General features: G+C 41.6%; 1 protein-coding gene across 1 annotated transcript; it reads right to left on the reverse strand.

The window, feature by feature from the left end:
• Nucleotides 1-5,283: 5,283 nt before the first annotated feature.
• CASP2 (caspase 2) lies at nucleotides 5,284-22,467 on the reverse strand. The gene is made up of 10 exons (XM_009948680.2): nucleotides 22,318-22,467; nucleotides 17,980-18,147; nucleotides 16,205-16,280; nucleotides 14,572-14,666; nucleotides 12,928-13,104; nucleotides 11,612-11,740; nucleotides 11,074-11,164; nucleotides 6,358-6,507; nucleotides 6,160-6,269; nucleotides 5,284-5,576 (listed from the first exon to the last, which is right to left on the reverse strand). The coding sequence occupies exons 1-10, from the start codon at nucleotides 22,465-22,467 to the stop codon at nucleotides 5,442-5,444; spliced, it is 1,281 nt and encodes a 426-aa protein (XP_009946982.1). The 3' UTR covers nucleotides 5,284-5,441.
• Between the last annotated feature and the right edge of the window lie 669 nt (nucleotides 22,468-23,136).

The raw sequence follows: 23,136 nt of genomic DNA on the forward strand, positions 1-23,136 counted from the left end.
TCCTACTTCCAAGACTCCTTTTTTTCGGGAACCCTTCATTGCAGGTTTGCCAACACCAAGTTGTGCGGTGAGGTTGTGTCCTAGGTTACAGTGTAAAATGTGCCAAAAGAAAAAAAGTATTCTATTACCATCTTCAGGAGCTATTGAGACCAGGTGGGGCAGTGCTCCCTGCCACCCCCCTCTGGACTATCTCCTGTTAATGGGCACAACAATGCCTTATCGCCTGACCCATCGGTAACTCGCTCCTGGGCTATCTCCTGTTAATGGCCCATCAAGGAACTGCCTCACGACTCCCCATCCCATTGTGAGATGCTCCGCCCGGGGGGAAGGAGCCAAGCAGTCCATGCCAAATAAAAACTGAGAGCTCGAACACCCTAGCAGCCTTCTTCCACTGGATTCCCAGAGGAGTTTTTCCCCCCACTGGAGTTCCAGAGGACAAGAGCTACCTACCTACCACTGGACCTTCGGAGGAAGACCAGACCCTTTTACAAGATCGCTGCTTCAACAGAACTACATCCATCACTTCAGGAGGACTGCAGCCACCACCTTATCGGACTGCTACTGCCACCCTAACAGGGTGTCAGGTTGTATTTCTGACTGTCAGTGTAAACCAGTGGGTTGTTTTTTTTTCCCCTGCCTTGCGTTATATATATATTAGTAAAGAACTATTATTCCTGTTCCCCATATCTTTGCCTGAAGGCCTGTTAATTTCAAAATTATAATAATTTGGAGGTAAGGGGGTTGCATTTTCCATTTCAAGGGAGGCTCCTGCCTTCCTCCGCAGACACCTGTCTTTCAAACCAAGACAGGTTGACATGCTGGAGGGGATGCCATCCAGAGGGACCTTGACAGGCTGGAGAGGTGGGCCCAGGCCAACCTCATGAAGTTTAACAAGGCCAAGTGTAAGGTCCTGCACCTGGGTCGGGGCAATCTCAAGCACAGATACAGGCTGGGCAATGAGTGGATTGAGAACAGTCCTGGGGAGAAGGACTTGAGCTTGCTGGTGGATGATAGGATGAATATGAGCCAACAGTGTGTGCTCGCAGCCCAAAAAGCCAACCGTACCCTGGGCTGCATCAAAAGATGTGTGGCCAGCAGGTCAAGGGAGGTGATTCTGCCCCGCTACTCTGCCCTTGTGAGACCCCACCTGGAATACTGTGTTCAGCTCTGGAGCCCCCAACACAAGAAAGACATGGAACTGTTGGAGCGAGTCCAGAGGAGGGCTACCAAGATAGTCAGAGGGCTGGAACACCTTTCCTATGAGGACAGGCTGAGAGAGTTGGGCTTGTTCAGCGTGGAGAAGAGAAGGCTCTGGGGAGACCTTATAGCAGCCTTCCAGTACCTGAAGGGGGCCTACGAGAAGGCTGGAGAGGGACTTTTTACAAGGGCATGTAGTGATAGGACGAGGGGTAGTAGTTGGAAGCTGGGAGAGGGCAGGTTTAGACTAGATATAAGGAAGAAGTTCTTCACCCTGAGGGTGGTGAGACACTGGAACAGGTTGCCTAAGGAAGTTGTGGATGCTCCATCCCTGGCAGTGTTCAAGACCAAGTTGGATGGAGCCTTGAGCAACCTGGTCTAGTGGAAGGTGTCCCTGCCCATGGCAGGGGGGTTGGAACTAAATGATCTTTGAGGTCCCTTCCAACCCAAACCATTCTGTGATTCTGATTTTGGCACCAACTCTTCCTTCAAGAACACCAAGCCCACACTTTTCCCAGTCTAAATATTTTATGTGCTGAAATATATTAGCCTCCTGTGGTGCTTCTGCCTCATCTCTCTTTATTAATGTATTAACTTTCGTTTAGTCCAGGTGTTATCAAAAGGTACAAGCAGCCCATAGTGGTTGCAGCTAGCAAGTAGCAGGCTTCTGCCTAAGAGTTCAAAAGCACCTCAGGGAGGTACTATTTCAAGAAATGACGCAAAATTCTCTTTATATAGAAACTCCATTTACGCACAGAGGTATAACTTCAAATGGAAGATACTGGACAGATTAATCAAACAAGAATTCTTTATTTTGACACTTCAAGGCAGTAAAATACAAGTATACAAAAAGAATATACAAAAGTGGCAGTGATAATGCAACTTGATGCAATCATACAGAAATCTAATCCATCAGAGTGGACTGCTTCATCAGTATACCTACCTGTAAAATATTGCACCATTTCAAAGAAGGAGCACTCAAGAGGAAAGTGTTTATACTCCAGAGAAGTACAACAGCCCCTAAACTGGTATCTTAAACTTCAGAGTAAGGCACCAATTGGCAAGTATGATGTTTGTTCTGTTTATCACGTTTTGTGTAACATAAATGTAAGATGCAAGTTAATGCTGCACCTTTGCCAGCTGGAGAAAACAGCCTTCATTTTCCCTAGGCAGAACAATAAAAAAAGCACATGTCTAATTTTCCAGTCTCCCTCCATATCCCTTTGTGCCTCCTATTCTTAATGCTATCCTTAAAAAATATTTTAAAAGCCACACTTACATAAAAAGAGCAAGCCAGGAACTATGTCAACTTATTGCTGTAAAATGCAGAAGCTCAAGTGAACAGACAGTAGTCCATATGTAACCCATATATCAGGATTTAGGCTCTACCACAAAAAGAGAACAATGCCCATCTCCCATGTCACATCAAATAGGAGTAACTGCAGTTGAAGCAAGCAAGAGACAAATTACAGCATGAAAAGACCATGTAGGGAATTTCTAAAAGAAGTGATGGATTTTGCTGCAACATTTTTTACTGACCAGCTGAAACGACACTTTGCAAACAGTATTAGCAAAACAAACAACTGTAAATGATCATGGCTGAAGAAAGAAAATTTGCATAACAGGGTAATAACGTGAAACTCCTAGCTTTCATTTAAAGGGAAATAAACTGCAGTGATGAATAATGAAAGCCACATGCTTAGATTGTAAGAGCTGCCTTGAATATTTTTGTGAAACAAAATATCCTTTTGTACAAGGCTGTAGGGTTTCAGGGATCCAGTTGTACAGTGCAATTTAGATTCCTGAGAAGCTGGTGGATTGAATCCTAATGCCTACTGTGACACACAGGCACTATGGCAAACAAATTCCTCAAAGGTAATTTCCCCAGGGATCATTACAAGGTCCAGTCTTATTATTCAATATATTCATCAATGACCTGGATGAAGGGACCTTGATTGACAGCTGGCTGAACACAAGCCAGCAGCGTGCTCAGGTGGCCAAGGCGGCCAACAATATCCTGGCCTGTATCAGGAATAGCGTGGTCAGCAGGAGCAGGGAGGTGATCGTGCCCCTGTACTCAGCTTTGGTGAGGCTGCACCTCAAGTACTGTGTCCAGTTTTCGGCCCCTCTCTACAAGAAAGACATTGAGGTGCTGGAGAGGGTACAGAGGCGGTCTGCCAAGCTGGTAAAGGATTTGGAGCGTGTCTCATATGAGGAACTGCTGAGGGATCTGGGGCTGTTTAGCCTGGAGAAGGCTGAGGGGAGACCTTATTGCTCTCTACAACTATCTGAAAGGAAGTTGCAGTGAGGTGGGGGTCGGTCTCTTCTCCCTAGTAACAAGTGATGGAACAAGGGGAAATGGCCTTAAGCTGCACCAGGGGAGGTTCAGGCTGGATATTAGGAAGAATGTCTTTACTGAAAGGGTTGTCAGGTGTTGGAACAGCCTGCCCAGGGAGGTGGTGGAGTCACCATTCCTGGAGGTGTTTAAGAAATGGGTAGATGTTGTACTTAGGGACATGATTTAGTGGTGTCGATAGAGCTAGGACACAGGTTGGATCTGATGATCTTGAAGGTCTCTTCCAACCTAAACTGTTCTATGATTCTGTGACAGTGCACCCTCAGCAAGTTTGCTGACTATGCAAAACTGGGAGGAGTGGCTGACACACAGGAAGGCTGTGCTGCCGTTCAGCGAGATCTGGACAGGCTGGAGAATTGGGCAGAGAGGAACCTACTGAGGTTCAATAAGGGCAAGCATAGGGTCCTGCACCTGGGGAGGTATAACCCCATGCACCAGTACAGGCTGGGGCTCAACCTGCTGGAGAGCAGCTCTGTGGAGGACCTGGATCTTCTGGTAGACAACAAGTGGACCTTGAGCCAGCAATGTGCCCTTGTGGCCAAGAAAGCAAGTGGTAGCTATCCTGATGTGCATTAAGAAAAGTGTGGCCAGCAGGTCGAGGGAGGTTCTCCTCCCCCTCTACACCACCCCAGTAAGGCCACATCTGGAGTACTGTGTCCAGTTCTGGGCTCCCTAGTTCAAGAGAGGCAAGGAACTACTGGAGAGAGTCCAGCAGAGGCCTACAAAGATGACTAGGGGTCTGGAACACCTCTCTTATGAGGAAAGGTTGAGAGACCTGGGTCTGTTCAGCCTAGAGAAGAGAAAGATGAGGGAGGACCTTATCAATGCTTATAAATATCTAAAGGACGGGTCTCAAGAGGATGGGGCCAGGCTCTTTTCAGTGCTGCCCAGTGACAGGACAAGAGGCAACAGTCATAAGCTGGGACACAGGAAGTTCCATCTGAACATGAGGAAAAACTTCTTTACTTTGAGGGTGACAGAGCACTGGAACAGGCTGCCCAGAAAGGTTGTAGAGAGGCTGAATATCTGGAGATATTCAAAACCCACCTGGATACGATCCTGTGCAACTTGCTCTGGGTGAACCTACTTTAGCAAGGAGGCTGGACTAGCAGATCTCCAGACATCCCTTCCAACCTCTACCATTCTGTGATTCTGTAGTATTCCATGAAGTTGTTCACTCTTGGGACAAAGGGGAGGTAATCTAGAATTTGTAGATTCAAAATTATTTCTGGGGCACTTTACAGAGGCTTATTTGTCTGTATGAGAAATTCTGGATCTCTATTTGTTTTGTTGATAACCTGGAATGTATGGTAGTTCTCTTGATAACTTGGCTACAAAAGCAATGTGCAAAAATAGACTTCTAAGTGATCAAGATGGATAGGAAAGTGTCAAGTACTGAAACAATAACCTTCCATTTCAGAGGGGGAAGGATTCTTCACAAGAGAGCCTTTTTCTAATTTGTACAGGAGCTGACAGTCCTGCATGAAGAACCAGGCAGAAAGTATTTAAAAACTTTAAAAAAAAGCATAAGTAGCATTTCATGAATAATTTTCCTTTCAGAAAGGCTTAACTTTTAAAAAAATTGTATGAATAGTCTGTTTTCCTTTTCACACTCACTTAGCTTACAAATGTCCTTATGTCTCCTTCCAAAGGATGTTCCTACTTCTCCCCAGTTCCAGTGCTGATCCTCTTTCCAGCAATTTCTATACACATGGAATAAGTCAGGTATCAGAATTTTAAACCCTGAACTGAATCAGATTATATAAAGAATTGCCAGATTATTTTAGAAAAAGACATCAATGTCACAGCCTGTAAGAATGAAAAAGTAGACATCCATATTAGAAGTTCAGCTTTGGCAGTATCTCTCTTCCAAACAGACGTGGGATGGTTATTTTCCTGGCAGATAGCCAGGAAACAGGTAAAGGTCCTGACAGAGTGTACTACAATATTCTGACATTTCCTTGCAGCGGTGAAATTCTGTGCCTGGGGCATAACCTTCTCGTTGCTTGATTTGTCTATTCACCTACATGTGAGATTAAAAAAAAAAATAAACTGGAAGGATTAGGAAGACAGAAGTAAGAAAAACATCATATTCTTTCTAACTTATTAAGTAGTCCCCTGTGTATTGTCTTCTCAGGTTATAAGCAGGATAAAGAAATAAGGTGCAGTTCCACAGCAGCTGAAGTTGCAATGGCTACACTGCTTTCTTCACTCCCTCTTCCCCAATTTTTAAATCTTTACCGTACATGAGTGCAAGTGCTTGTGCAGCTATGTGGCGAGTCAGTTCAGGGAATGAATCTACCTGAAAAAAAGCTATTTCTATAGAAGAAAAGTAATTCTTAGCAAGCCAGATTAAATCTTCTCATAAATTCACCATGCAACTGCACAAGTGAAATGGAAGGAGTCAAAGAAACAACATTTTTACTTTGGTTAAACTGCTGTGGAACTGTATATAAATATATGCACATGGGGAAAGAAGTAACAATTTTGCTACAAACAAGACAAGAACAACTGCTTCAGTAGTAGATTAATCCTAGCAATTTGAAGCACTGGAAGCCTCTATAGAAACCAGGGAAATGTGGGAGAGGACAGACACTCCAGCTCACCTTCACTAACATGTCAGCCACATGAGTGTCTCGGGAGTCCTCTGCAAACACAGAGGTGAGAGCCTCAATATACCAGGATCCACGTTTGGTGTTTCGCATGGCTGCAGTGCCTGACAAGAAAGTATGTAAGTTGAAGTTTCTGGGGAATACAGACACATAAAATCTTACGATCCAGCAATTAAGGCCTTGCCCCAGTACCTTTCAGACAAGCATATCCACAGATCATATCAGAGCATGTAGGCAGACGGAGCTTGATATTTTCTTCCTTGTTTGCATCACTTTCCTCACTGCCTGGGGAATCTGACCATTCTTTCCCATCTCTTTGATCCACACCCCGGTCCGTCTCATCTTGGGGGTGCAATAAATAAGGAGGGGGAAGGAAGGAGAGGAAAAAAAAAAAAAAAGAAAAAAAAAAAAGAAATCCTGAATTACTGGATGAAGTTTTCTGTATTTCCTTAGTTTTGGGCTCTGGCCAGCAACGCCACAACTGCTGTCAAGCAGAAAGCTTTTGCATGAACTTTAAACTGTTTTTAAAACTCATCTGAAAGTTCTTCTGCACAAACGAATGCAAATACCAACAAGTGCTGAACCTGCTCAGCCTAATGTGACCGTTAGTCCACATGCTGATTGATTTTCTTTCCCCCTCTCCTGTCCTATGCACATCATGGCACAACTGGAAAGCAAAGAAGTTTGTGATAGTTCTTCACCATGCATGGAAGGATTTGATGCCTAGCCCTAAATGTTTCTATTTTCCACTTTTACCTACCTTAGAAGTGTCCAAAAATGTCTAGTCTAGTTTGCAATGCTAACTACCTACTTATTGCACAACTCAAATGGCAGCTATAATTTTAGTTGCTAAGGTGTACCTCCAAAACATCAAGAAAACATGGACCAAATATCTCAACTAGTTCTAAATCCTGACTATACCACAGAATCATCAGGTTGGAAGAGACGTCTAAGATAATCAAGCCCAACCGATAACCCAATACCACCATGCCCACTAAACCATGTCCCAAAGTGCTACATCAACATGTTTTTTGAACACCTCTAGGGATGGTGACTCCACCACTTCCCTGGGCAGCCTGTTCCAATGTTTCATCACTCTTTCAGTAAGGAAATTTTTCCTAATGTCTAATCTAAACCTCCCCTGGCACAACTTGAGGCCATTTCCTCTTGTCCTATCACTAGTTACTTGCGAGAAGAGACAGACCCCCACCTCACTACAACCTCCTCTCAGGTAGTTGTAGAGAGCTCCCCTCAGGCACTCCTCATAAGACCTGTTCTTCAGACCTCCCACCAGCTTTGTTGCCCTTCTCTGGTCATGCTCCAGCAACGTCCTTCTTGTAATGAGGGTCTCAAAACTGCACACAGTATTTGAGGTGCAGCCTCACCAGTACCGAGTAGAGGGGCACGATCACTTCCCTCCTCCTGCTGGCCATGCTATTCCTGACACAGGCCAGGATGCTGTTGGCCTTCTGGGCCACCTGGGCACACTGCCAGCTCATGTTCAGCTGGCTGTCGACCAGCACCCCCAGGTCCTTTGCTGCTGAGCAGCTTTCCAGCCACTCATTCCCAAGCCTGTAATGTTGCATGGGGTTGTTGTGGCCCAAGTGCAGGTCCTGGCACTTGACCTTGTTAAACCTCATACAATTGACCTCAGCCCATTGATCCAGTCTGTCCAGATCCCTCTGCAGAGCCTCTCTACCCTTAAGCAGATCAACAATCCCACCCAATTTAGTGTAATCTGCAAATTTACAGAGGGAGGACTCAACTCCCTCATCCAGATCATCGATAAAGACATTAAAGAGAACTGGCCCCAAAACTGGCCCCTGGGGGACACCGCTTGTGACCATCACTTGTTTCCATCAAAAGCATGAAACTGTGCAATAGTAAAATGCAAAATAATTTGACCCCAAACTCAAGAGAACTGCAGTACATGGACTTAGTTTAAAACCTGGAGAACATTTAGTGTCCTTTCCAGGATTCATTAGTATTATGACAAGCGTAGATATTCCCAATTAGTTGTTCACAGGATGCGAGTTTCCATTGTAATCTAGACTAACTGCTTAGTGGCAATAACTTTAATAGTCCAGCTATGTTGTATGACAAATAAAGCTACATTTTGCAGGTTTCCTACATAATTTTGCCCTTTTCTTCTTTTGTTGTGAGATGAGAATCTACTCTTCTACTTACTTCCTAACAGCATAGGTCAGATTCTAGTGTTAGGAGGTGTAAGCATCCTTCAGAAGCCTTCCTGTTATGATGGCTCTAGGTTTTTGTTGCCAGGTTGTGCCTCAGAAATGCATTTGGATTTCTAACTCTTTTCAGGCAGCAGCACTTGTAGCATCTCATAATTACGCGCAGGAAACGGTCAGCAATGTTGTTCCTTTTCCTCCAAAATAAAAGTAGCAGCGGGAGCAGTGTGATTCTCTGAAAGGCTAGATATAGCCTATAATTAAAAGCTCGATAGCTTAAAATTTCATGATTACTTCCATCAAGTTCCTTCATCATCATCTCTTTAAGGTAGCAATACAAATTTTTCCATTTTTAACCATACTTGTTTCATGTCATTTATCACCCTTCTCCAAATCCTTTTAGTTCTGTATCTTCTTAAAATTTTAGCATACTGTTCACAGGTATGTTATTTCAGACAAGACTCTGGTAATCTGACAGTCAAGCTATATTACTCACACTGTCACCATCCTGTAATGTATAAAGTCATAACCATTTTGATTAATGCTTCAGAATTAGATTTCTTCCTCATGCATTTGTCTTCAAACACCACTCCAGTCAATATACGTAGCAAACAAGTGTGAGTATCTACCAGGATATTCCTCTGCATACGTGACTTCTAATTTATATCACCAGTAACTGTCACTCAGATTGATCCAGTCTGTTTAAATTTTACTGAAGGTCCCAGATAGCTGTTATCCCAATTGATTTAAGTAACTGCTAACTACATATTTCTCATTATTTACCACAGCTCCTCACTTTTTTCTGGATCAACTACTACATTAAACACAGATGTTAAGCAGCTTCAAAGTCTCACTTTATGTCATAGTGAGATGTGACTATTTGTCTTTTCCCATTGCTTTTTTGTTCCATGACTGTAGGTGGACCAGACCACTTCAATTCTTTAGCAGACTCCTGCCAAAGGCCCTTTGGAAATTAAGTAGACTACCAACTCTTCTTTACCTACATTTTTTTTTTATTGTGTCATTAATAGAAGATAAATAAGGCGTATTACATAAACTTGGGGAAAAAGAACAACCTATGCATCTCTCATTTTCAACTGTTTTCAGCTAACTTGCATGCCATAGAGAGACTGACTACTAATCTAAAGTTGTCCACACTATTTATACAGTCTTTTAAATGCTGCTTTTGAAAAAAATTTGTATTGCCTAGTCTAACCTTTGAATGTTAACATGAAAATGTACACATTTTTGTTGACAGCTCAATTGCTTTGTAATTAGCTTTTCCCTCCCACTATTAAACAAGGTTTAAAAGAGATATTGAAAAAAGCAAGTTTTCGCCTTTTTTTAAATTGAAGATTTTTCCCTTTCAGTTCCTCAAGACTCAATCCTTTACCTATTGCAGTGTCCCAGTTCTACAGCATTTTGCATAGCGAGCTTACCACTTTCTTAACTGAAACCTTTTTGTGAATATGAAGGCCAAGCCTGATTTGATGTGAACAGACTCACTATGGTAACATTACAATTACACTCAAATAAACCTAATTAGGTAATTAGGTCAGCTGCGAATTCTGGCTTATTATACTTACTTCCACACTGTTATAAGTCTGCATATTCATGTTTGCTCAAGAGTATCTAAAGGTTCAATAACATAATGAAAGCAATCGCATTCAATTCATATTGTAAACATGCACGTTACAATATTTCCAAATGCTTAGAAGGATCAAATATTTTTGATCACCAAAATACTCCATGCAGACTTCAGGTTTTTCTCTGCATCGAGATTAAACACAAGTAGAATACAGGTGAACATCCTCTTGGCTAGAGGACAAACTATAAAGCTCTGCTAAAAACGAAAAAGAAGGGAGGCAATTGCAAGGAACAAGGGAAAAGGGGAAAAAGCATACATGCTAGAAAAACTTGTCTATCACAAGAGAAAAAACCAATGCTTTCTAAGACAGAACTTCTCTTTGGAGTATCTGCAGTTTCACAGTGATCTCAAAAAGTCCAAATGCTTTAGGGAAAAACTTGGTCATTAGCAGATCTGAAAGGCAGTTCGTTACACGCATGTGCATTACAGAAGGGGTGAAAACAAATAGCAGCATTAAAAAAAATAGGAACCGAAAGAGTGGAAAAAGAACAAGTCTATGAGAATCAATGAAAGAATTCTGTAAATAGTATGTAAGAAGTCTACAATAGGATGTGGAAAAGGGTGTAAAGAAAGGTCATTTGGAGGTTGAAAGCAGGGTAGGCTAAAGAAAAAAAAAAAAAGAAAAAACCACTTGGAGCCAACTTTCATAGCTCAAAAGACACAATGCATCCAGGATCAAGAGAAAGACAGGACCTCAGACAAGACTCCAGTGCTACTGTACCACTCCATGCTGTGCTGCAATTTGACGCACCGTTATGTCCCACACCCCCTACTGCAGGCATATCAAGAGAAAGCCTCAATATATGAGTGGGATATGATAGAGCGTTATATCACTAAGGTGCTCTGGGGTCTGCAAGTCAATGCACACACCTCATGCAGAGCAAAAGACACTTACAGAGCAATAGATGCAGTGGCAGCAGCAGGGCAGAGGGAGGTGAATATGGGTCCCACTTACACCTGAGAGAAGCAAAGAGGAAAGTTGATAGCAAATTGAATGTGAGGGTGTGTATGTGTGCAAAATGAGCCTTAATGGCATGCCAAATACATGGCGTTTAGTATTTGGGCACTCACCTCCCCGGCAGGCCTGTATGAAGAACATTTTGGGCTTATTCTGGAGATTTGGACAGTTTGCATTATCAAAGAGCCGGAAAGCCTCCTGCAGCTGAGGGGAGAAAAAAGAAATATTCTTCACTGGAGCCTTCTCCAGTCTCACCTTTCTTCCATGTATTTTGGTTATTACCTCACCAGTGTTGATATTTTCTCCTTTATCTCCAAACTCACCATATGGCAATCACATCCCTTCCCCTCCAGGTCCTACTAGTTTGAGTTTATGTGCTCTATCTAGTACTTGTACAGGAAGAGAGTGAATGAAATAACTTCCCCTACCTGTCCTATTTCTATGCCATTCTTTATCTTACAGACCTCTCATAGATAGCCCCCTGCCTTTTTCTTCCCACAACGCCTGTTTTTTTTTTTTTTTTTTTCTCCTTTTTAAAAAGTGTGAAACTTCAGTCTCCCATCACTTCACTTTTTTTTTTTTAAGCTTCTTTTTTTTCCTCTTTCCATTAGTTTCCAAAAGAACCTACACCACCAGGACACAGCAATATACCTGTAGCAGTTTGCCATCACTGCCATAAACCCCACCCTCCACACCATGGGAAAGTAGAGCTACAATGCAAGAATCCACATCCTGATGATCTGGCAGCTTAGAGAAGCTCTCCAATGCATTCTGCATCTCCTGGAAGAGGGGAAAAAAAAAAAAAGGTTTAATGCTTTCCAGACTTGCACAAGGTAAGCGGGTCAATATACAGGGAAAAACACAAATGGTGCTCCTGTTATGAAATAAACCTCACGTACATCAAATTTACAGGACAAAAAATGTGTTCCATGAAAACCAGCATAATGTTCTTGTTCTTTTACGTAACACTCAGTCCTAAGTATAACACTGTGAAGTAGCAATCACTTAGGCCAACAGGGGAATACAGCAAGTATCTAATGAGCCGGTACATACAGATTCAACATCGGAGAAAACAACTGATATTTTATAGAGGTTTTACACTGACACTTGAGTCTGGCTGGGATATTGGAGCAACTTAACAGATACATACTCTGGTACTTCAGGCATTCAAACACTAGTGATAAAAATGCAACAACAATTTAAGTGGAAAATATTAGGAACTCTGACAATGTGGCAGGTGCAAAAGTCTTACAATGTTGCAAAAGCTGCCTTCTTGACTAAAACACTCTTAAGAGGTTCTGTACCACTTGGTTTCACAGGGTTTTAAAAGGAGTAAGAACAAATGAGGCTAGAGAAGGCAGTAACCGCATTCTTAGGCAAAGAGAGTAGCTTGATTCAGTCAGTCATGGAACATTACCAGTTTTCCTAAGTGAAGCACAGACACTTCTCTAGCAAATCAAAGACTGAAAGAGCGGAACTTAACTGCATAGATACTGGAAGACTGATAAATAGGATAGCAATTGACTCCATCAGTGAAAGGACATGAAAACATCACTTAAACTTGCAAAGACTAGGTCAAATATTTGCAAAGTTTAACTTTTAGGATAGCAGAACCCTGGAAAAGTCTATCTAGAGTAAACTAGAGACTTTATTCATTTGTGGTTTTAACACACATGCCAGGTGTGGTCTAGAAATTCTTGCCCTTTACAATAGTGTCAGACTACAGTAGTACCTCTTATGGTCCTTTGTGATCCTAATTTCCCTTGTAAGTCCTCTGCCTTCCAAGCTTCTTCATATTTGTCAGTATGCGAGCAGACATCATCCCATTTAGCCTTATTTTCTATTCATAAGTGACACTCACATCTTCCTGTTCAAGCTTAGTTATATCAGAGGGAACCTCTTAAGATGTTTATGTAACAAACACTCATCCATACTGGTTTTAAAGTACTGGGATTCATACCCCTTACCTGTGCAGTTTGATCATGAAAGACAGTCACTTGATATCCAAGATGCTTGAAAAGCATCTCCAGGGAAGTACAGTCCACATCTCCCCCTGCACGATACTCCAAGTCCTTCTCACTACTGAAATGGACATTGCTGAGAATAAGTGCTAAGCCTCGGGGCTCTGATAACAGTTTATATGCCTGAGAAGAAGATTTAAAATTGGTAAATTTAGACTACACAAGGAAGTAACAGAGTGTTAAGAGTAAAACAGCAATCCCTAAAAACCAACTTGATATAATACGCAGGATTTCTTGATTGAGAAAGCACAAAAACAGTAGAGGTCAAATTTTTGAAGGTTTTTTTTTTTTTTTTAGTAAATAAACCAAATGTTTGTATTGCAAAGGGTCCCAAAGACAACTGTATTTGCAAGTCTCCGCAACTGATGATCCTACAACACTATTATTAAGATGTTATACTAGCTTGCCTTATTTCTGATTTTAAAAAGAAACACAGCTTATCCATTTCAAACTGTGAATCGGGTCTTGCTAATTCTTTTCCCTGTCCCCACCCTCACCCCCACATAGCCCCATATACTTCCATCATCCCCATCAAAGACCTCAGGACAACATGGTGTAAAATTTAGCTAACATTACTTAACCGCTGTTGGGAGCGGACAGAGATGTAAAATAGCATGTGACTGAAATTGTAACAGCAAGGGACAGTCAGTCACTGATCCTGAAAGTTATGTACCTGGCAAAACAGGTCAACAGGAAAAGACCTAATTTAAGAGGGGTATCTTCAAATTAAGTTCTCTCTCTGCCCTTCCCACTCTAACAACAAAACAATAAATCTGTTACTAACACTCCTGTAAATTGGAAGTGAAATTTAATACCAAAGGAGCATATCAAATAAGGTGTATCCAGGCACAGATGTAAAAGAAGCCAAGTGGAGCTCACACTGATGTTGCCTAATGAGGTCTCCTCATCAGACCAAAAAAAAAAAGTTTTGCTGTACACAGAGCCTGTGACAGAAATGTTAAGCATTAGCACACTGTGTGACCCTAGTAAAGTGTGCCCCATTACATGAAATTTTTTTTTCCTTAAGCCCACCCCTCCACAATCTATGCTTTACAAACAGAATAAACAAAGTAATGCATGACTTCAAGCACTACAGAAGATTAGAAATTCAGGTTGTTCTACCAAGTACAGAATCTGGTTCTTGAGCCTAAGGAGAGACTCTTCTAGGTACAGTTGGCAATTAAAACAGCCAAGACTGTGACTACTAGTTAAAACACAATTCTAGTATCCTACAGTCATTTGCAGGGTGTGTCATCACACAGAAGGAGATAAGGAGATTAGGAGACAAATAAATATACTGACAGCTTACACAGAGCAACAGAATGGAAGGCTTTTCACAAAGCTCTTCATGAACAAAAAACCAGGCAGAGTATAGAGTACAGAACTTCTCGGAATTTCTTGATGCTTGTAAACGAGAATTACATCTAATCGAACCGGACTGGTAACACCTTTCAATTATACATACAGCAGTACACTGTTCTGCATCCCAGTTAATGTTTCGACTCAGTTTTAAGTAGCACATGTTTACTTGATCTATCGGAACACCTCACACCTTTCACATCTTAGAGATTTTCTCTGTCAACTACTCACCAAGTGCTGATGATCATGATAAAATTCAGGAGTGCAGTACTTCACTGGAGGAATCAAGGGACCATCTCCATTATCCAAGGAATGTTCCATTGGTTCTGTGGAAAACAAACATATCAATAACAATAAAAAATTCCAGCTACAAAGACTCTGCATTAAGGTACTAACTTGTAAATTCTGAACTATGTGGTCTTAGGCCCTGTATTACATTATTCAGACCTCTAAAAATTTTGCTAGATCAAGGACAACAGAAACACAATGAAACACATTAGAAAAAACCCAAAAGTACTGGAATAGTACACTTTTTTTTAGAATTTTAATTGGCAACTTTTTTTTTGTCTGGTATGTGGGTTAGTCTTACCTAAGGAGTAGTAAATTTGATTCTATAGAGTATGAAAACTGAATTCTCATCTAAAATTAGAGCCATGTGTTTTCTGTCATTCCGTACATTATGTCATTCCTTTCACAGTTAGGCCATCAAACCCCTGCTAGAAATATTAAAATGGAATAGCACTTTTCCTTTCATAAATGGCCTCCCATACTCACTGGATAAAATTAGTTATTTTTTGCTGAACACATGCATAAGTAATCAAACTAGATGTTTCTAACTTCCAAAAGTTCAATGCCCTTTTTTGTTTATCTGCCTTTGAAACAACCCTTTCCTCTTGATAACAGCAGATGAGAAGAATGATAACCAACCATTTGTCATTTTCAGACAAACACTCCCTCCCCTGTCCTGAAGAAACAGAGCTAATGACATTCATGATCTCCTTTGAAATCCTTTTCCAGCCTTCTGAGGCATGGATTTCCTGGCTGGAGGAACATATGCTCTAAAAAACCAAAACTACTCAACCCTAAGACCTTTGCACATAAATAAATAAATAAATAAACCAACAAAACCCAACCAACCAAAAAACAAAACAAAACAAACCCCAGAAAACAAACAAACAAACTTCAAAATCTAGACACTTGTTACAATTTGTTCTTTAACATCAGAGAGAGTTCCTGGTAACCAGCACACAGTTAGAGCTGTGGTTAGGGAACATGAGTACTCCAGGCAGTACCAGAGGCAACATAAAAACTAGCAAGGAGATTCAATCCAACAACTAGTTCCCTGATCTAAGTCACAAATGCTTACTAAAGAAAAGCTGATTTGCTGCACTCAACAGAAGCTACAGAAATCTATGCTGGGCTCATGCAACATATGTAAGGCCTTGTACTTAAACTTATTTGCTAAGAAGGAAGTCTAAGTTAAGGAATACTGCCCAAAATCAGTATCTTATCACAGCTCTAGTTCTCTATTACAAATCTTAAACAAAGAAGAAAATCTTTGAAAAACCTAAAATTTTACTGACACATACTGTTTAAGCAACAAAATTTCCTGTAAGAATAAATGAAGCTGATTAGAAACTGATTGGGTTCCCTCTTCCAATATGCTATTTCACTTTCATTTTCTAGTCTAATTCTACCTCCTGCATCTGATCATAATATAGTCAGTTCACTGTCAAGTTTGTTTTCCTGGGATGAGCAAAGTGGTGGCAAGTTTATTTCTAGAACTGAATTAAGAGAGTATCAAGAAATTAGTAGCAACCAACTAGATAGCCATTAAGTGTTCATGATGTCATGTGCAACTCACCAATCCAGCGTGGTCTCTTTGAATTACATGACTCACTGGCAGGGAATGGAACATTTGATCCATTACAGTGTTCAAGCTACAAGACATCCAATAAATCCATGAAAAAGAGTAGCATAAAACAGCTATTTTTTTCCTCTATGGTACAAGCCTGTAGGTATCATGGAACAAAGATGTATGCATTTACATACACATATTTATGACTTAAAAATAATATTATGGTTCACAACCAAATGAAACATCATGGCAAGACAGAAACAGAATTTTCCATCATTGCAGAATTCCTTCCCTTCTTTCCCCATCTCTACTACTCAAACTTGCAGATTGGAAACCTTACACGGAAGTCGTCATGTCCTCCTCATTTTTGCTAAAAATTGATTTGTCTAGTGATTCCTATGGTTTTGTTTGCTTTCAAGATTTCATTGTTCGTAAAGTGCAACTGAAAACAAAAAAATAGAAAAAGCAGTCCAATAAATACTACATTTTAATAAGGGAACATCTTTGTTCAAAAATAATCTGGTCTTCCTTCCTTCATACAAAACATGTTTACTGCAAGTTTCTGTCCTTGTCAATCCACTAAGAATATGGAATCTTTGCTAAATTCTTTCTTCACTCCAATGCTAACAACTCTAGAGAGTGAAAAGGTGAAAATAAAAACAACATGAAAGGAAATTCTCTCTCTCCTCAACAGACAAGACTAGCTTTTAGTGGCTTTCTACTCAGAGAATCACTGAACACTAAATTAAAATGTTTCAGAGAAAGTATTTTCTTTGCAGCTTTTGTGTTCTTGATGACACATCCATTAAGAACATGTTGGATCTAAGAACATCCAGGAACCTTGTGCAGTTCAACAAAGAGAACTGCAAAGTGCTGCACCTGGTGAGGAGCAACACCTTGCACCAATATATGCTAGGGGCCACACAGCTGGGAAGCAGATAATGTCTGGGGGGACCTGATGGACATCAAGTTGGAACAGGAGCCAGCAACGTGCCCTTGCCACAAAGAAGGCTAATGGTATCCTGGGCTGTGTTAGGAGGAATGTTGCTAGCAGATCAGATAAAGGGAAGTGAACCTTCCCCTCTACTTGGCTCTGGCAAGGTTGCACCTAGAGTCCTGTGTCCAGTTCTGGACTCCTCTGTACAAGGGAGATATGGAGATACTGGAGAAAGGCCAACAACAGGCCACAAAGATGATGATGGGCCTGAAGCACCTCTCCTTTGAGGAAAGGCTGAGGGAGGTGGGACTGTTGAGCCTGGAGACGAGAAGGCTCAAGGCAATCTTATCAATGCATACGAACACCTGAAGGGAAGGTGTAAACTGGAACACAGAGGCTGTAAACTGGGCACAAACTGGAACATAGGAGGTTTCCTGTGAACATCAGGAAAGACTTTTATTGTGAGGGTGACCCAGCACTGGAGGAAGTTGCTCAGAGAAGTTGTGGAGTCTCCATCCTTGGAGATATTCAAAAGCCGCTTGGACATGGCCCTGGGCAACCTGCTCAAGGTGATGCTGCTTGAGCAGCAGGTTTGGACCACATGACCTCCAGATGTCCCTTCCAACCTCTACCATCTTGTGATCCTGTGTGAAAATTCTCTTCTTCTCAAATTCCTTCCCCTTTGCTTTTACTAAGGCTACTACAAGTTTCAGTTTGCAACAAAACCCCACCCTGTCCTTTGTAAACAATTTTGGGGGTTTTCCCATTTGAAAAAGATCACTTTGTGCACAAAGCCAATTTGAAATGCAGTCCATCCATCTTATTTTTTTTTAAACTGTTGTACCCTTGCAATCCCATGGCTCAGGCTGGATGTTGTCTTCAAGATAATTGCCTCCAGATGCTGCTGCTTTGTTTCTCGTAGAGCTTCACAGAAGGCTGAGAAGGCATTAGGGCCTCTCTTGGGCAGCAAATTGAGGAATTCCACATTTTGGCTGAAGCTCCCAGACTTGGCCTAGATCCAAAGCAAAAAACAAACCCCACGATTTTCAATGAATCTTCAGAACAACTAATTTTTTTACTTCATGTAAATGTTTCATCACTATGCCTAGCTGTGCTAGATCCATTTTTATAGCTTTTCCTAGTTGATTTCACTCCCACTCCTGTGTTCCTGTTAGCTCAAGGTGGAGAGTATATGACAACACAGCAAGCCAACAATTCATACATTACCACTCACAGTAACATGCCGCCTTCTCTCTAACCTTTTATTTCCAGTTACTGTTGGAATAGTATCTATTTTCCCTCATTGGGACCCTCATGGTCCAGAACATGCTTCCACCACTGCCCAATAGTTTACAGTCTCATGTACAGATATGCAAATCCCTCAGAAAGCATTAAGTAAAATACTCATTATAAGCAGTCAATTCTGAAAAGATACTACATATGTATAGACTGTAGCATTTAGAGCAATGAAGCAATATATAGTAGTATATGAGAAAAAAGTAACAATCAAAAATTATATTTATGTATCTGTAAAACATTCTCAAGGAGTTCTAATTGTTCAAACATTAACAGGGCATTCACCAACAAATTGTATAATTTATACAATAATAGCCTTCCCTGTGAAATCTAAACCACCAAAACATCATGTACTAAAATACTGGGTTTTGAAAATAAATTTTATCAATTCCATGGAATTTATCCTATATTTTTTTAACTACCACTTAGATCCAAGATCTCTTCCTTTGGGAGATGATACGAAATGGTTGGCGAGTTACAGAGAATCAAGGCATAACACTACATTTGCAATCACGAGAAAATCAGAAAAAATGCCTCGAGTCATATGTGTAAATTCTCTGCTACAGAAGATTTCACATCATCTGCTTTCTCTCACAAAATTTATGAAGCTTGGTGTTAAAAGTGGTTTGGCTTTTGTCCCATCACATTGTTTAGAAGGATATTGCAAAATCTTGTTGATCCAATGCTTATGAACCTATTCTGAAATTTCACACCTATACTCATTCATGACTGACTAATAGCATTTATTTTTGTATCAACAACATCCCTTGACTTCAGTGTTCTCCTGTCCTTTCCCTTATTTATCAAGCTTCTTTCTATAAATAGGTCTTGATTCGCTATGGTAAACAAGCCACTTTCTTTCAGCCTCCTCATAAATGGCCTCTTCCCCTTGACAATGCAGGTACCCTTTCCTATTCCCATAGAAACCTCAACTTTCAGAGTACTGTTGACAAGAAGTGCATACAGTAAAATCTCACCTGTGCCTTTCCAGAAATATGAAAATACTTGCCCCTTTGTCCTGGTAACACTTCTCCACTAGTCCATAGAAGACAACCAGCTCCGTATACTTTTATCTTGCCGTAAGCCCACTGCATTTTATTTCACCTAATAAAGTAAATTGACAGCTGATATTCTAAAGTACCTATTAATTGTTTCTTCCTTTCTAGTAGACCTGCAGCTGTTTAAGACAAGCTTAGGATCATTAGTCGTCTTCACTTTGTCTTCATAGTCTATGACTCTAAGCCATAAATCATAACTAAGAACACAGGATGACCTCCAGAATTGGATCTTAAGTTTTATTGCAAAGTTAAGAAATTTCCATAATGTTCATATTCTGCACTTTGTATGGACAGCAGCCAGTTTTTGGTAGACTTCTTCCTTAATGCTTCCTTAAATACCCAAAGTGCTGTACCTCCTCATGTAACTTCCACATCAACACCACATTTAGGTCATATTAAATAATGTTCAGCAAACATTCAGAAGTAAAACTTTCATAAGATAGACTTCTTTCATTTTGTTTTCTAATACATCCTTTTGTACCCTCACAGATGAGTTTGATAATCTGCATAACAGGAACTGGTTGCACAATAAACTCTGAATTCCTGTCAAAATCCCATAGCATTAGTCTTCTTATTGAGCCTGAATATACATGCAGAATCTGCGGAGAGAGCCTATATACTTGACAGAAATCTTAATCACATTTATGTCACTTTGGCAAAGCCAGTGATCCCTTCATTACTTACTATCTACTGATCAATACTAAGCATTTAAATCTCTCTATCTACATGATCTGATAGTCTTCAATTACAGTACAGAGTATTCAACTTGTTTAAAAAGCAAGAGAAAGCTCTTGCTATCAGATCTACAATTTTGAAGGTCCATCCCAGAGCTTTGGAAGAACATCTGATGCTCTGACAAAAAGGCATTAATGAAGTGGATTTTGGACTTTATCTTAAAAATTACTGTTTCCACTGTTCCACTTTATTTCCACTATAATTGTTGCTCTGTGTTTGAAATCTCTCTTCTATGCCTTCATCTAGACAATTATATTTACATGTTCACTACACAGTAAACTAAACCTTTTTCTTTATTCTTTCTTAAAAGTGTATATAATTGAAAAAAAAACTCAAATTGTTTAGTATCTTTCTGATACACAATTTAAATCTGTTCTTGTCCATTCCTACACTCTCTCCCCATTTCGGGCATCAAAAGAAGCTGCTTCTATTTATTAATTCTTCTCCAGTTTGCACCTATAAATTCTTTACTTTTCACATTCCTTGTGAGCTCTTCATCCAGCTCAACCACCTTTGTCTTCAGTGGTTCTTCCTGCAAGGTCCTCCCCTCCCACCTTTTTCTTACTTGTGGTAAAGTTTCAGTACTGGTTTTGTAATTCACATTTCAAGAAATTTCACCCTTCCTTCATCTCCCTGAGCTCCCTGGTTTATTTCACTTTCCTTAGATTACAAAAGTTTATTTAAGTGAAGTGCCCTATTTCCAGAACCATTTTGTTTACTCTTTGGTTCAATTTAAATCAAACCAACAGGACCAGAATAATTGTGTTTTTAAGACAAGATGATTTAAAACATAACTGTTTATCCAGATCTTCTGGATTTCCTGACTTTTTGGGGAAGAAGGGGGTTATATAGAACCAGTCAGTTACAATATCCAGGAAAATCTATACTTGTGCACCCCTAGCCTGCTCACTGGTTGAGCAGTGTGAGAAGCAGAAAAGGCCTTGATGCTGCATAAGCACTGCTCAGTAATAACTAAAACATCCCTTTGTTATCAACTGTGTTTTCACGACAAATCCAAAACATAGCCCCATACTAGCTACTATAAGGAAACTGACTCTATCCCAGCCAAATCTAGTACAATCAGTTCTTGATTCATTCCCTGACTTTCACTGTCTTCCTGTATCTTTGTCCTCTTTCAGTAGGGATGGGAGCTATTTCAGGTAAAACTGCCTGCATCTCCCACAACTTAGCACAGGTATCCTTGACAGGTCCCATGAGGAATTTCACATTATCTTTAACACACAATGAGTCAAAATTCATCAGTAAGTTATGTTCTCATTGCTTTCAAAAACCTCATCAGTCTCAGGTTCATACCTTCTGGACTGGTGCCCAGAAAAACAGCATAATTCTATTTTTCAGCATCTGGTCTTATGACAGGACCATCAACCTTACTAAGGGATGAAGAGTCCCTCAATTGCTTATTTGAGTCCTGAGATACACTTGACATGCATGTTCAGTTATTTCCCTCCTAGTTTGCTTCTCTTTTGTGGCCTCCATCTCCATCCTGCAGAGTCTTCGATGCATTACTGTACTTCTGGAAGCAATCCCAAGCTGTTTCCAATGACCTCTCTTCACAGTACCCACTGCTCACTATACGTAGCAAAAGCCTACAAGCAGCATTTCTCATCTGAGAGTGAGTCTTGGCTCATACAAGGCTCTTCACGCAATTTGGTGCCTCCACAAGCTGGTTTCTAATATATTAATTTACCTACTTTCACATTATTCTTCTGGAAATAGGCGTTATTCCTACGTCTACAAATGGAAAAAAAAAAAAAAAAAAAGAGGCACAAAATGACAACAAAGGACTCAAGATACCACCCGACTGGTGAAGCGCAGCCTGCTGCAACTACATACCAGGATGCAAGCCAACAATTTAGTAAATCTCAGACAAAATCTGTATCGCCAAGAGCAGCGTACAGTACTCCTGCACGTTGCGAGCAAACCCCACACTGCTTTGCACGTTCTCCAAACGTAACCACATCAAAAGACGCAGGTAACGCACAGGTGAGTTTCACCATGCTGCCACTGCCAAGAACAACACGGAACTTAACTAGAAAGAAAGTTCACAGTACAGTCGAGTATAGCCTGCATACCTGTATCATTTCCATCATCTCCGTGGTGATGACGTCTTTCTCTATCATATGCTCCATCAATTCTTTTAAAATCAGCTGTTTTGCCAGCATCACCCGGTTCTTCTTTAGCGCTTCCTGGTGACACCGCTGCATGCCGCACGAGACCAGCATCCTGGCAGGAGAGGAGAGACCAAAGCCAAACTCAACGGCAAGAGCCACCCTTAACCCCTCAGGAGGAAGCAGACCGACTCCGCGGGCAGCAGCCACCTGACAAGGGGCGGAAGTGGCCTCCACCGCCCACCCCACCGCGGACTGGCGGAAAAGGGCGCGCTTCGCGCCATTCCCGCCTCCCGAGGTCGCCGGGGCCAGGCGGCAGGAGGCCGCAGGCCGGTGCAGGGTGCTGTGAGCTCTCCGGGACCGCCTCCCGCCAAACGGACCGCGCCGTGCACCCCTCGTACCGCTCACCCCTCTCCCTCTCTCTCTCTCTCTCTCTATCTGCCGCGCGCGCGCGCGCGCGGGCGCCTTCCTTCCCGGCGGCCCCAGTAATTCAAACCGCGAGACCCGCTTCCTCCAGTCACGTGGCCAGGGCGGGAACTCTGCGCCACAGCCCTCCCCCCACCCACCCGTTTCTGAGAAGGCCAAAGACAACAACCGTCAGCCACCGCCACCCCCCCCCCCCACACACACACCCGGTGCGCATGCGCCAGCATGCCTTTCCCGAGGGACTCCTACAGCAGAAGATTTCTCGTCTCTTCCTGCCCGGGCGCGGCCGCGCGGGGCAGGGCTGCTGCCGCCGCGGCCTGTCAGCGCGTGCTGGCCCCGCCCCGCCCCGCCGTGTCG

The sequence above is a fragment of the Leptosomus discolor genome, chromosome 1 (genome assembly GCF_034619465.1).
Source record: "Leptosomus discolor isolate bLepDis1 chromosome 1, bLepDis1.hap2, whole genome shotgun sequence".
NCBI classification, from domain to species: Eukaryota; Metazoa; Chordata; class Aves; order Leptosomiformes; family Leptosomidae; genus Leptosomus; species Leptosomus discolor.

Coding starts and splice junctions, on each gene's coding strand:
- CASP2 (XM_009948680.2), bottom strand. CDS start 22,467: ATGCTGGTCTCGTGCGGCATGCAGCGGTGTCACCAGGAAGCGCTAAAG. Junction 14,667..16,204: donor AAAGAGACCACGCTGGATTG/GTGAGTTGCACA, acceptor TGTTTTCCACAG/AACCAATGGAACATTCCTTG. Junction 6,508..11,073: donor CATACAGGCCTGCCGGGGAG/GTGAGTGCCCAA, acceptor TGCACCCCCAAG/ATGAGACGGACCGGGGTGTG.